This window comes from Buceros rhinoceros, unplaced genomic scaffold (assembly GCF_000710305.1).
Source record: "Buceros rhinoceros silvestris isolate BGI_N320 unplaced genomic scaffold, ASM71030v1 scaffold2266, whole genome shotgun sequence".
Classification (NCBI taxonomy): domain Eukaryota; kingdom Metazoa; phylum Chordata; class Aves; order Bucerotiformes; family Bucerotidae; genus Buceros; species Buceros rhinoceros.
The window spans coordinates 20,392-33,766 of record NW_010417998.1 but is presented as its reverse complement, the minus strand read 5'-3'; the positions used below and the strand labels follow the sequence as shown (position 1 = coordinate 33,766).

The following is a 13,375-nucleotide window of genomic DNA, read 5'->3' as shown; positions in this document are numbered from 1 at the left end:
TCCCTACATGTTGTGATGGGAGGTCTCCAGCTGTTGCTCCATCTCCTCCTGTTCTCAGCACACTGTGGAGTTACCTTCACTATGAACCTTCCTGGTTTTCCACTACTGGAAATCAATCTTGTGCCAACGAAAAGTCCTGAGTTCTCCTCCAGGTAGAAGAAGGATCTTTATTTCTGCCCAAGACCCGTGATAAACAGCTCAACAGCCCAGATCTACCAAACACCCATCCTGACCAAAAGCACTCTTCCAGAAGAAAGATGAATTCAAGTCCTTTTCTGTTCTCACCCAGCTGAGTTTGAAAAGCTGATGGGTTGATGCTGGCATCACTGCTGCAGGCTCTCAACATCAGCATCTGCCTGCTGAGAGCTGAGAAGGTCACCAAGGCTCCTTCTAGATCACTACATACCACACAACGGCATCACTGCGTGTGTCACACGCCACTGCCCATGAAGGCTGGCTTCTCCCCAGACTGATGTGGCATGTCAAGGGGCAGCTCCCAAAGCAGTCCTGGACAGGAGCTGCCTCAGAGGCAACCAGAGCCAGGGAGGTGAACGCACTGCCATGGGTGGGATGAGAATTGAGAACAGCTTGTGACACCTGGTGCTCCAATGCTTTCAGAGAAAGATGGGTGGACTTGTCCATTTAATTCTGACTCACTGACTCACAACAGTCCCTCTCACAAGTTGTCCTGCAGGTGGACATAGCTCGGTGGTCTTACACACGTTCAAGCAGGGCCAAAGCCTGGAAGGCACTAATCACCTCTGAGAGGCAACGGGCACTCAACTTCCCCCTGGAAAAGCATGTCTCCTTTCAAATCTTAACTAAACCACAGAAACCTTTTCAGCTCACAAATCCCCACTGCCCATTCCCAGATCCTGACCAGTCTGCAGGGCTTCAGAGGTGCCCCAGCACTGGTGCGATCCTGCCGCCGGAGCCCTGGATACGCCTGAACCTGCACCAGCTCAATACCTGGTTCAAGAGGATAATATCATTGTGTGTTTAATCCTCCTTCGGGAATTACCAGACTTTGAAACCAGCAGCAAGGCTGAGAGTGTCTCTGTGGATAATCCTACTTGACATTTACTTTGATTTGACTGCAAATAGTTTTGAATAACAGAAAACACCAGGAATTTCTTCTTACTCCATGGAGCATTTTGACACAGTCTCTTTTCTTTGCTTCCTGTGGTTTGTTTTTTTTTTTTCTCCTCCATTTTAAGTATCAATTAGCTCTGTGTTAATGAGACTCTGCAGGCTGAAATCACCCAGCAGCAGGAACAGGCAGAAGCGGTGTGAAAGGTTAGAGGCAAACGGCAGCATCGCAAAGGCACACACCAACCTGCTCCATTCACCTGCTCACACAGACGTTGAAAATGATGGGAAGCTTAAAGGAGATGAGATTACTCGCTACTGAAAGTTGGAATAAGGAATTCATTCCTTATCCAACTCCCTGTTTGCAGCGAACGTTTTAGTTGGTGTTACACACCAACCTAAGCGCTGCATCCCCAACATCTCCAGCCAGAGCACAGCATGGCCAGGCAAAGTGGCTGAGGTTTCCCAACAGCAGCTGCTGTAGCACTAATCACCCACCCTGACACCACTGAGGAAAACCACCTGCAGGATTGAACCCTCTGTCCTCTGCTCACAAGGGACAGGAGGTGTCTGTGCTCCTCTGTGAAGCCATTTCCCGAAACAGGAAGTTACTACAAGTTCCTCCAGAGGATTCAGAGCATCCTCAGAGGATGACCCAGCAACCTTCCACAGTCAGCAGGAGGAATTGTGTATTTGGAGTGATTTCCCTACTCCATCCCCAGCAGCCCAGCCTGGAGAGGAGAAGCCTCCTCAGCCAGATAGTGCAGAAGCCCAGTGCAGAAGGTCAGAAACCCAGCCCGGCCCCTGAGCTGCACAGGGATGGATGGCAACCCAAGAGATCTACTTGCTTGCCTTGGCCATAGCCACTGCCTGACCACCAGGTTGTGTTCTTCTCTCCCCCTATAATTAGGACATCCCAAAGGCCTTTGCATGGGAGAAGGAAGAAGAGGCTGACTAGCAAACACCTCTTCTGCCTAAAAAAGGGACCTCTCCAAGCCATCAGTTGCCAACACTTCCACATTTGAATGCCCAGGCTGCGGCTCTTTCAACAGCACGTGCTGTTTGGTGGCATCCCAGAGCAGGGATCCAAGGTAGGCAACAAGTTTTGGCTGAGCTTGAAAGATGGATTCCTCCAACCTCACTCTATCCCAGCAGAAACAAGTTTTATGGCATCAAAACCATGGCTCTACTCTGCACAACACTTTCAGAACCATCTGCAAGCATCACCAGGTTAGATGAGACACATGCAGGGCACTTGTTGCCTCTCAAAGATGACAGATGAAGGCCAGCTCTGAAAGAATTACTATTAATCCAAATGAGGGTGAGAGAAAAAGCACTCAAGAAAGGACAAGCTACAGGAGACTCCCAAGACAGCATCTTCCCCCGTGACACTACTGACAGCTGGAAAATGCAGAGGTGATGCAGCACAAGGCTTACCAGCTGTGGGTTAGTGCCGTTGGAAAGAATGTCCAATAAATCCGCTGAAGAAATGAAGTAGAATCTGGGAAAGGCCAACCTCTTCATGTCCAAATACTCAGCCAAAGCCTTCTCACACAGAGACAACCTGGGGAGACAAAGGAGGTGAGCAGAGCCCAGGCAGGCGGGTAAATGCCCCCTCACCTTTCACACTACGTTTTCAGGCAGATTCTCCCCTGCCATGGGTGAATGTCAGACACGAGCTGAGCACATGGACTTGTTCTCTGCGGCATTGTCCGCATGGATCAACAGCACACAGTGACTCCTGAACCTCTCTCTGCTCCCAAGGGTCAGGAGTCAGAGACACCTCACAGAAAGGCAGATGCATGGGTGGAAGAAAAGGCTACAAAGGGTTTGCAGTCTCATCACAGAGTCACCTGGTTGGAAGAGACCTTTAAGATCACAGTACAGCCATTCTCCCTGCACTACCAGAGTCCCTAAACCATGTCCCTCAACGCCACTTCAAGAAGTCTGTTAAATCCCTCCAGGGATGGGGACTCCACCACCTCCCTGGGCAGCCTGTTCCACTGGCTGACAACCTTCTCTGTAAAGAAATTTTTCCTAATATCCAACCTCAACCTCCCCTGCCACAACTTGAGGCCAATCTACTGCTTTAGACAAGCTCACAGCTGCCACAGGTGATTTCGCACTGGGATGAAAGTTTCCATAACTGCTTTTATTCTAAAGAGCTGCATTACGAAGTCTGATTCCGACCTACTCAGCTTTTTGTGTTTGCGAAGCCCGGAAGGAAACTTGTTTGCGCTGCTCTAAAATGAATCTTTCAGTGTTTACGGGCTAAAGTGCTGCTGAGCTTTCAAAGCTCATAAACAGCAGCAGCTAGTCCTCTGTGAGGAGCACTGGCCTCAGCTGATTAAAAACCAAAATAAATCTTGATTTTAGACGGATGGTTATCACTGACACAACAGCCATCATATTAACTTCTAAGTGCATTCCAGGTAGACGAGCTCATACGTTAAGCGAGGAGCGCATTCATCTTGGGGCACTAAGGTCTTTTTCGGAGAGTCTAGTTAGACCATATGTATACACGCAGCGATAATTTTGGATATGAGAGAATGCGGGCTCAGCTCTGCTGCAGATATCCCTGCCTGGACTGCTAAAGAGCTACTTAAGGCACTGGTTTGGGGCTGGCAGGGAGGCCACGTGTATCCAAACCAGCTGAAGGCCCAGCTCGGTACGGGCAGATCGATATTCAGGATGAGAATTTGCACGTGCTCAAAGCCAGACTCCGCTCTGGGGGCTTCAGGGTGATGGATCGCAAATAAAAAGACTCAAGAAAGATCAGGAAAGCTGTGACTTGTGAATGCGGGGGATGCACAGTCTCGGCAGAATGCCCTGGAGTACAGGTTAAACCAGCTTATTAGAGTTCCCCCCAGGCTCTGCCACCATCCTGGGATTTTTGACCTACCTACTCTGAATGTCCTCCAGTTGCTGGGACAGACCTGGTTTATTGGTGGCCTCAATTACATTTGGGGTTTTCTGAGCTTCATAGGCCAGTTCTTTAAAATCCACATCAATCCCTTCAAAGCGTTTGGAGTCCTAAAAAGCAACACAAGGAACAGATTCACAGTAAAACACTAACTTTGTGCTAGAAGACCCTATCCTCTGGGTGCTGTCTTTGGATTAAGGGGAAGGACTCTGCAGAGAGCCTCCTATCCGGTGCACAGGGGCCTCTCCACCATTTCAGAAGGGCTCTTCCAGCCACGTGCCTGAAACAAGCCTCCACTGAGGCTCTTGCCACCTCCTCACCCAAAGGGGTCGTGGATAAAGTGATCTGTGCAAAAACCAGCATCTAGGACCAACCATTCTCAGGGGACTGGATAAGGGGTTAGAATATCCCGTCATAGCTCTTCCCCTCCCATGTCCAGAAGAAATACTTGAGTTTCCCTGGCCATAGCAGCAGGACATTCTTCCACATGGGGAAAAGGCTACGGACCCTGCGGAATTCACTCTTCCTCTCCTACTACAACACAGGAGTCCCAGTGTCCATCCCTGAAACGGGTATGAGGACACCTGCAGAGAGCCCCTCCTTGCCTTGAGTAAGGCCATGGAACCCCCACGTTGACAGCAGAGGAGCATGCGAACGATTATGCTCTGCACCTAACAGGGACCCTGAATTTCTGGGGTTAACATAAAGAATAAATAAAGCTGTGTTCAAAATGTCTCTGCTCCTCCCTTCTTCCTGAGCCAGGCCTCCCAAGTGAGCCAGGACACGGAATTAGGGTTCTCCAAGCTTTTCTGGTGACACTTTCCTGTCAGCTCGTGTTCAGCCCCAGCAGCAAGGCTCTGGCTGGAGGGTTGAGCCCTCCCTGCACGCAACAGCTTTGGATGTGCTTTTGGATGTGCCAGCACATCCTCTCTCTCAGCCCTGGCAGCATCTTGAGGAGGCTTAGCCTCCAGAGACCTTGAGCTTCATCTTTTCTTCTAGGGAAGGAAGGCAGCTGCTGACTGGTGCCACCTGCCAGATGGCTACTGAGATGCTGCCCAGCAGGACACAGATTTAAACCGTGATGTGGTTTCACATGCCACTAGAGAGCTGCTGGAGGCTCACAGCTTGCTGGCACACGGTGCAGCCTTTGGGCGCTGGTTATACTGGATATACTGCCCAGTGAACGAGGTGAGCCCAGCGCTCTCCAAGGCAGCGGGAGGAACAGCCCAAGCAGAGCAGAGAGGAGGGATGGAGACAGGGTGGTGTATGGTGTGGGTGTGGCTGGGCTCTGCACACCCTCTCTCCGGGCCAGTCCCCTGGCAGTGTTGTCGGTGAGGTGGGGACAGCAGTGACAGTTCATTCATGAGAGAATGCCAGGTTCCACAGCATGGCTGGTGCCCCAGGAACCAGCTTGGAGGATTTTCTTAATAATGAAGGGAATTTGGAATGAGAGAGTGGAAGCTGGACTCCGAGACCTCCCTGAGGAGGACAGCAGTGCCAGCCCTGTTCCATTTTCTGAAGCAGGAGTGGGAGAACAGCTGCTCTCCCCCTGCACCAGTGCTGAAGGCGGGAAGAGGATGCTGCCAAAGCCGCCTGGTCCAGCTCTAGTTTGACGGTTTGCAGTGGCTGAGTAATGATCGCAGCACTCTCCCCTCCAAGGGAAGAGGGAACACGCCTGCAGCACCGAGCGAGCCAGCAGCCTCGCGCTCAGTCTCCAGGAACTCTGTACGTGCTGCAAAGCAGTGGAGGGGAGAAGACTGGCTCTTCAACAGGGCTCAGGCACAACCGACAGTAGAAGAACATCCTGGGGCAGCACTAGGGACAGAACTGGAGCACCACGGGAGCCTCCAGAGAAGGAACGCAGCAGGAGAAAAGCCCTGCTCTGGGCAACTTGGCCTCACAGGTAACTATTTCATGTCACGGAGGCTCTTTTTCAACACTTTCCAAACAGGAAAGACGGGAGTTGCGGTTTCATACCTTGGGAAGCTGTGCCCGTATATCTTCCGAGCCTATGAATATGCTCTCCAAGTGAGACCACGTGCGCTGCACTTCAAACCAGAGAGAAATGACGGCATCGGCAGTGGACAGCTTCCTCTGCCACGCAGACACATCCTCCAAGAAGAAAGCAATGTATTTGGATGACATCAAATTCTGCAGCTGCACTTGGTTGTCTTCTAAAGTCTCAATGAGTTCCTCATCTGACTTCAGCAACGGGACGGTCGTCCGGGGGTGAGGCTCGTACTGAAACTCCATGGTGCTCCAAGTCATTTTTAGCTCCTTCAGGACTTTCTCCATACTCATTTCTCGCACTGCTTTGTCCACGATGCCACGAACCTCATCCTCAAAGTTGTGCAGGTTGAGGCTGAGGAGGTCAGCCAGCGTGGTGTCCGAGTCCATCACAAACCTCACACCCGTCATCTGCATCAGTTGATTCCAGTGTCTTTCTCTAATGGCAGGATTTTGAAGTTCTGCCACAGCTTTCAGGGCCGTCAGCATGTTCTTCACCTTGCTGTCCAGCCCGGTGAAAGCATCCCATGCCCTCATCTCCTTATCCAAATTCCGAATCTCTCTTGCAAACTTTTTGCACTCCAGATCCATGTTTTCCACATTAATATCCACCCATCTGGTGGTCTGCCAGTCATCGAGGCTCGTGTTCACAAGCGAGATCATGTCCCAGAGCTCTTTGAGAAGACACAGCTCCTTTCTGCACTGCTTCAGTTGTTTATAATCTGGCACCATGACTTCAAACAGACCAGCGGATTCATAAATCAAGCTCATGGCTGACTCCATTTGTTGAATCTCACTGTGCTTTGCATCCAGCACTTGATAAGGCTTTTTGGTGTCAAACCTAGAAAGAAACGTTTATTCTTCCTAAGTGATATTGTAACAACTTCTGAAGAAAGCATAAACCAAACAGGGACTCTAAGGGACAAAGCAGAGATGAAACGTCCCTATACAATTGATGGTACACTACTGACGTCACCAAACTGATGGCACTACTGACATCACCTTACAGCGATATTGCACACTCAGCGCCCAACTTCGGCCTCTTGCTAATGCTGGACGGTGTTCCCAGGGACAATCCACCCCAGGCAGAACAGACACAACACCGCGAGAAAGTAGGAAACGCATGCAAGGGCTTGAGCAAACATCCTCGGGACACCCGGAGGTGATTCCACAATGCTTTTTTTTCCCCAGGGCTCCTCTGACGCTCTAATTTGTCTGTACCTGAACGGCGCTTCTTTCCGAAACCGCTCCCTGAATCTGTGCTGCTCAGCATCAAATGCCGCGCAGCTCTTGCGCAGAGCCGCCATCTCGTTCGCCTGCAGAGGAGCCACGTGCTGCTTCACAGCCACCGCCAGCTTCTTGATGTTGTTCCATTTTTCAGGCAGCTCCTGTAAGCAAAAGGCAACTGCTGGTGGGCAGAGTTCGCTATTCGACAAAAGACGCGTCTGCTCTGCGCGCACAGAACAGGAAAAGCAACAGATTCCGTGTCCAAACCTGAAAGTTTTGTTGTGATGCTAAACACACCACTTGGGACAAAACTTACCAGTTAGTCACAATTTTGTGGTCCAGTGAAGACAGAGACCCTACAACTGACTGCTCTGACTGCAAAAAACACTTTCAATAAGCTCAGAAGAATCATTCAACTACATGTCTGAAAGGACAATGGAAACTACTACCAGACAGGAGGTTGTAGTGAGGTTGGGGTCAGTCTCCTCTCCCATGTAACAACTGACAGGACGAGAGGAAATGGCCTCAACTTGTGACAGGGGAGATTGAGCTTGGATATTAGGAAGAATTTCTTCACAGAGAGGGTTGTGAAGCATTGGCCCAGGCTGCCCAGGGGAGCGGTGGAGTCCCATCCCTGGAGGGGTTTAACAGCCATGTTGAGGGGGTGCTGAGGGACAGGGGGTAGGAACAACAGTTGGACTCGATGATCTTAAATGTCTCCTCCAACCAAATTCTGTGATTGTGTTGCTGTCACTTGTCAGAAAGAACAAAACTGTTCTGTTATCTCCTGCATCTGAACAGCTGCCCCAAGTCCCTCATTTCTTCTATCAGAAAACTAAATCAGTTGTTTGAACGGACTTGTTTAATACATTAACAGGCACCAAACAAGCAGCTCTCGAGCAGAGGAATTAGCAGTCAGGTCCCCTCAGCACCACTTTTTATGCCGAACTGAGGCTATTGCAACAGCCAGAGCACCTTTGTAATGCAGCTCTCCTGGTTTTCAGGGACGTTGGTATCTTTAGGACCCTTAAACATTCCAGATTTGCTGACCCCACCACATCTGGGTCACAGCTGCACAAGCAGAAAACCAGGGGATTGCCAACCACCCCTCAGCTCCCATCCGAGAGAACCGGAGCCTTTGCTGTAGGCAGGAACATCTCTCCAGAAGGTCCTGCTTTAAACCTTGTGTCCTACCCAGACCCCTTCGCCCACAGCACCCCATGGCTACCTGGTACCATCAGCACGTGGCCAAATGCTTCTCCACTGCAACATCTTGGCTGCTGCTAGTGTTTGTCTCCTGTTCCCAAGGCACCTCACAGTCTTTTCTAGCCTCCACCTCATGGTCCTTTTTCCAGAAATGAAAGGAATTCCCCAAAAAACCCTAATTCATCAGAGCCAGATGTGAAAAGGTGCCAAAATACTTTCATAACCTGCTCCCAGTGATGTCCTCTGGGTCAAGCAGATCTGGTGTTTTAGACCCAGCGGAGGACTGAGATCCAATGAGAAGGCAACTTCTCTGCCAACTTCATCCTTCTCATCTGACCAGATGCCAAGAACTGGCTTATTTAAATAATCACCCTAATTAACAGACGTATTTGAAAATGCATTAGTTTTTTCATGAGTAATCGCTGGGAGTTGGGGCAGGCAATTCTGTGGTTTTCACACATAACAAAAGGCTTAATCGTGGCTCTAAAGGAAAGATCTCGATACAACTCCAGAATTTAGTTATTAAGGCATATCCCACAATAGCTCAGTACTGCCCACTGAGGCCCTCTAACGACAGGGAGTGGGGCCTTGAACAGTCCTGCAATGCTCTTAAGCTCACCCCCTCTTTGACATCTGCTGCTCGAGGTGTCCACAACAAGGTTTCACCCACCTCCAGTTGTTGGTAGACTTCCTCCGGCAGTGGTTGCTCGTACATCTTCAGCAGTTCAATAGTTTGCTTCAGGGGCTCAAACATGGCATCAGTGACACTGTGTCTTTCTTTAACAGCCAGGAGATGACCCATGATCTCCACCAAGCCATCATAATCGCCTGCTTCAACCTTTTGGCTCAAACCCTTTTCGGTGGTTTTTATGAACTCGTCAAGGTCAGCCAAGCTGTGTAACACAAAACAGGAAAGGCCAAAATAAGAGCAGATCCCATCGAAATGATGATGGACCTGGACGGGCATGGACAGGGATGAAGCCTGGCCAACCCTAGCCATTGCATGGCAACATGCTGAGGGCGTAAGAGCCACAGCTTATGCCCAAAGGCCTCCGTAGATGTAGTAGAGCTTCCTGCAAGGAACAGATAAATAGGTTGGGACTTCTCAGGTGGAGCAAAGGTATCTGAGAACCAGAGAATCATCTGGTTGGAAGAGACGGAAGTCCAACCATTCACTCTGCACTGCCAGGATCCCTAAACCATGTCCCTCAGCACCACATTCACACATCTGTGAAACCCCTCCAGGGATGGGAACTCCACCGCCTCCCTGGCAGCCTGTCCCAATGCTTAATGACCCTCTATGTAAAGAAAATTTTCCTGATATCCAACCTAAATTTCCCCTGGCACAACTTAAGGCCATTCCCTCTCGTCCTGTAATTCGTAATGGGAGAAGAGACTGACCCCCACCTCCCTACAACCTCCTTTCAGGTAGCTGTAGAGAGCGATAAGGTCTCCCCTGAGAAGGAGTATAATGGAAACCTGTGAGCTCTGGAGTGGTCTGGAGAGAGTACGTTTGAAAGGATAGTTTTCATCTCATCCCTTCCAAGACAAGAATTCAAGATCCCCAAATGAACCTGGCAGGCTGCAAAGCCACAACAAACAGGGATGATTCTTCACACACTGCCTCATCTCATGGGGTAACTCTGCAGCAGGAGGATGCAGATGATAAATGTTCACAACAGTTCTGAAAAGCAACCAAACATCTGTGAGAGAAAAAAATCCATCCAGGACTTCCACTACAAAGGCATGACCCTGTCTCTCAAAGTCCTTGAGCTATAAATTGTTAGAGACAAGGAGAGTGTCTGGGGGAGTTTTCCTCCCCCCTCACCCTGTTCGTAATCTCACCAGCTACTGGGCACTGTCAGCAGAGGCGTGATGGGCTGCCGGGTCTCTGGTCCCTACCAGCACAGCCATTCTCCTCTTCCCAAAACACTTATTCTTAAATACCCACTTAAATTCTGTGGATGCTGCCGGGTCAAATTGTATCCTTAAATACCTCACCTAATAAAGACTGAGCTGCTGAGTCAGCTGATGAGAACTCCTAAATGCCTGTTATAAGCTACACAAAAACCTCTGCAAAGAGGTTCTGTGAGAAATTGTCTCACAGAATTATTGTGCTGAAAAGAACCCATGAGACCATATCACTCACCCCACGCAGCAGCCCTCACTGGTCCACGTGTCTGTAAATACCTCTCTGTAAGCGTCCCAGACACCCCTCAAATTCAAAACTCACAGCCCAAACGCCTGTTCTGTAACCTTGAAGCCTCCTCCCCATGCCGGCTCATGCCAGGCGATCGGAATCGCTCTGCTCCACGCTGAGTGTCCTCAGCGGAGCGATGCGTTCAGAAATGGAGCAAGTCCCTCATGGCATTAATGCAGCTTTGCTGGTGCCTAATATCAAATTCCACAAAGTAAGTGCAGAGCCCGTGCAGAGCTGAGATTAGTTGGATCAGGATGAACGGACAGACAGGTGCAACAGCTCACAGCAGGTCCCCTGAGGATCAGCTCGTGGGGCATCAGTGGTACCAAGCCCATATAAATGTTTCAGCTTCACACACTCAGCAGCAACAACATCTGGCAGAGACCAGGGGATGGAAGAAGTAGGGGGTGAAAAGGCGTTGGCACGCAGCATGGGCCCCCTTGCTCCTGTTTTAGCCTATCGGTTATCAATGTGAAACGATAAAGGTGAGACAAGTGAAATCCCGTTTGGTCAGAAAATATCTCAGAGAGAGGAGGCAGGAACAGCTCTTACCTGCGCATGACGTGGTCCACGAGGTGCTGCTTGAACACCAAGCTCCATCTTTTAATCACGTTCAGCAAAGATGCCTTGAAAGGCCGAGCATCAACTTTCAACCAGCTCTGGAAGATGTTGATGGGCTCAATGCGATTCACCTCCTCATAGATCTTCTCGTAGGAGTCAATCTGCTCTCTGAACTGCTGCAGTGTGGGAGGTGTCTCAGGGACCCCCTCCTCTGCATGGGCCTCAACTTCTGCAGTGGTGAGGATGTGCCCATAGAGGAGGAACTGGCGACAGAACTCCTTTCTGTCTTCCCCATAGAGGTAGGAGTAGTGGTCGAAGGCACCACGGTAATCGCAGCAGGCCGCCATCACAGCCTGTACACGTCCCATCAGGTCGTGGCGCATGTCGGCCAGATCAGCCATGTCCTCCATGTCATCCTAGGACAGGAGAGGAGAGCACAGTGATGCAGGAGCAGCACGATACCTCCCCGCTGCCACACAGCACGTGGGAGATCCACAGCCACAGACCTGGTAGTGGAGGAAGCCGCTGTGCTCAGCCAGCCTGGGCACCAGCGATGAGATCCGGTAGATGTCGTTGAAGAGACTTTCCACCATGTCATAGAAGCCATCGTTTGTGCCAGGGTCCATGGAAGGATGGAATATCAAGTCTGGGATCACCAAATCCAGCTGCACCTCAAACAGGGGAGCGAGCCCTGCCCTGGGATCTGGAAGGGAAGAACAGAAATGGTATTTTACAAGGGGAGAAAAGTGATCTTGAGCCATTGCTAACATCCCACCATGAGATGCAACACATGCTCCACAGGGACACCAGGTGGGTGTGAACACACACTCACTGGGTTCAGAGACATTGTGTCTGCACACAGCGTGGAGGAGATGCAGCTGTGCTGCTACCCACAGGAGATACAGGAGAACAGATGAGACACAAATGATTTAAGGATCGGAAAAAAAGCAGTGGGGAAAAGCCTTAAAGAGACCAGCCTCTTCAGCTAATCAAAAGGGAATCTGAGAGCTGAACAATTACAGTGCATAAGTACTTGTAAAGGAGAAAAACAACAGGAACCAAGAGGCTCTTTAATTTAGTGGAGAATGGCATGAAAAAACCTCAGCCACTGGAAACTGAAGCCAAATGCAAATATGAAATGATGTGCATGTTTTTATCAAGATGGTGAGGAGCTAGATACCATTCTCCAAATCAGTGTGCCTGTACATCTGTGAGAGAAACACCCTGAAGATGCTCTTTAGCTGGACACAAGCTGTTTTCAGCAGAATGAGTGATCTTTACAGTAGCTTTAGGCAGGAGGTCTGATTTGGTGACCCTGAACCCATCTTCACCTCTTCCCCGGACTCAGGGACTGAGGTGTTGCTTTCATGGCTTTCATCAGCAGAATTGACTCTTGAGACTCTCCACAGATGGAAGATTGTGTCACCTTGATGCTTTGTGACCAGGAGGTAGGAGATGGCTGATGCCCAAGCACAGATTTGGGATGACATTTCGATTTTGTCTGTACGTTAATCTCTGCAAATGGGGCATAGTGGTCCCTCTCCTCCCCCTGAGGAACACTTTGCTCCAGTGACTGGGGAATGGAGTCACTCACCCTGGCTGGAGGCTCCCCCAGCACTTCCAAGAGCAGAAAGCCAGGGAGAAGGGGAACCCCTGGGCACGAGGGAGAGCACAGAACAGAAACCTCCGGTGGCGAGACTGAAGCAGCCATCGCGACCGGAGGGGAGAAACCAGCACTCACCTGTGTTTTCCAGGAGGTACTTGAGTGAGCACTCAATGGCACTGAAGAACCCATCCATGACTATCTCATCCAAATAATCCACATAAGCCTTCCAGACGTCAGATGCTGGGTCTGCAAGCAAGAGGTTCTGGTTTTCCTGGAAGAAAAAGAAGATGCCTTCAGACACAGTGGGGCTGAGCCTGTCCTACAAGCAAGCTGCCCACAGCGAAGGACCAATGCCAGTGAGCACATGGAGGGGTGGGAAACCAGACAGATGGGTGTTGCTGCTGGCGGGGCATGGCCACGATGTGCAACTTCTGTCAAGGGCTGCTTGGTCATCTCGAAACAACTCCCAAATAATCGCAAGGAAATGACAGAGCGCAGAGAAGGTTTAGCAGCAATGTGATGTGTTCTCCTCCCTTTTCTCCGAGACCACGGGGCT

At 50.3% G+C, this 13,375-nt stretch overlaps 1 protein-coding gene across 1 annotated transcript in view; it reads right to left on the bottom strand.

Annotated features, from left to right (window-relative positions):
• The window catches only part of DNAH9 (dynein, axonemal, heavy chain 9), a gene marked incomplete at its 5' end in the record, with an annotated part of 172,531 nt that overhangs the window by 140,869 nt on the left and 18,287 nt on the right, over nucleotides 1–13,375 (bottom strand). The window contains 8 exons of the mRNA XM_010138359.1: nucleotides 2,527–2,653; nucleotides 3,992–4,122; nucleotides 5,990–6,860; nucleotides 7,241–7,407; nucleotides 9,123–9,345; nucleotides 11,205–11,629; nucleotides 11,720–11,916; nucleotides 12,955–13,090. Coding sequence (XP_010136661.1) covers nucleotides 2,527–2,653; nucleotides 3,992–4,122; nucleotides 5,990–6,860; nucleotides 7,241–7,407; nucleotides 9,123–9,345; nucleotides 11,205–11,629; nucleotides 11,720–11,916; nucleotides 12,955–13,090 — 2,277 coding nt within the window. The remainder of the gene's footprint in view (nucleotides 1–2,526; nucleotides 2,654–3,991; nucleotides 4,123–5,989; nucleotides 6,861–7,240; nucleotides 7,408–9,122; nucleotides 9,346–11,204; nucleotides 11,630–11,719; nucleotides 11,917–12,954; nucleotides 13,091–13,375) is intronic.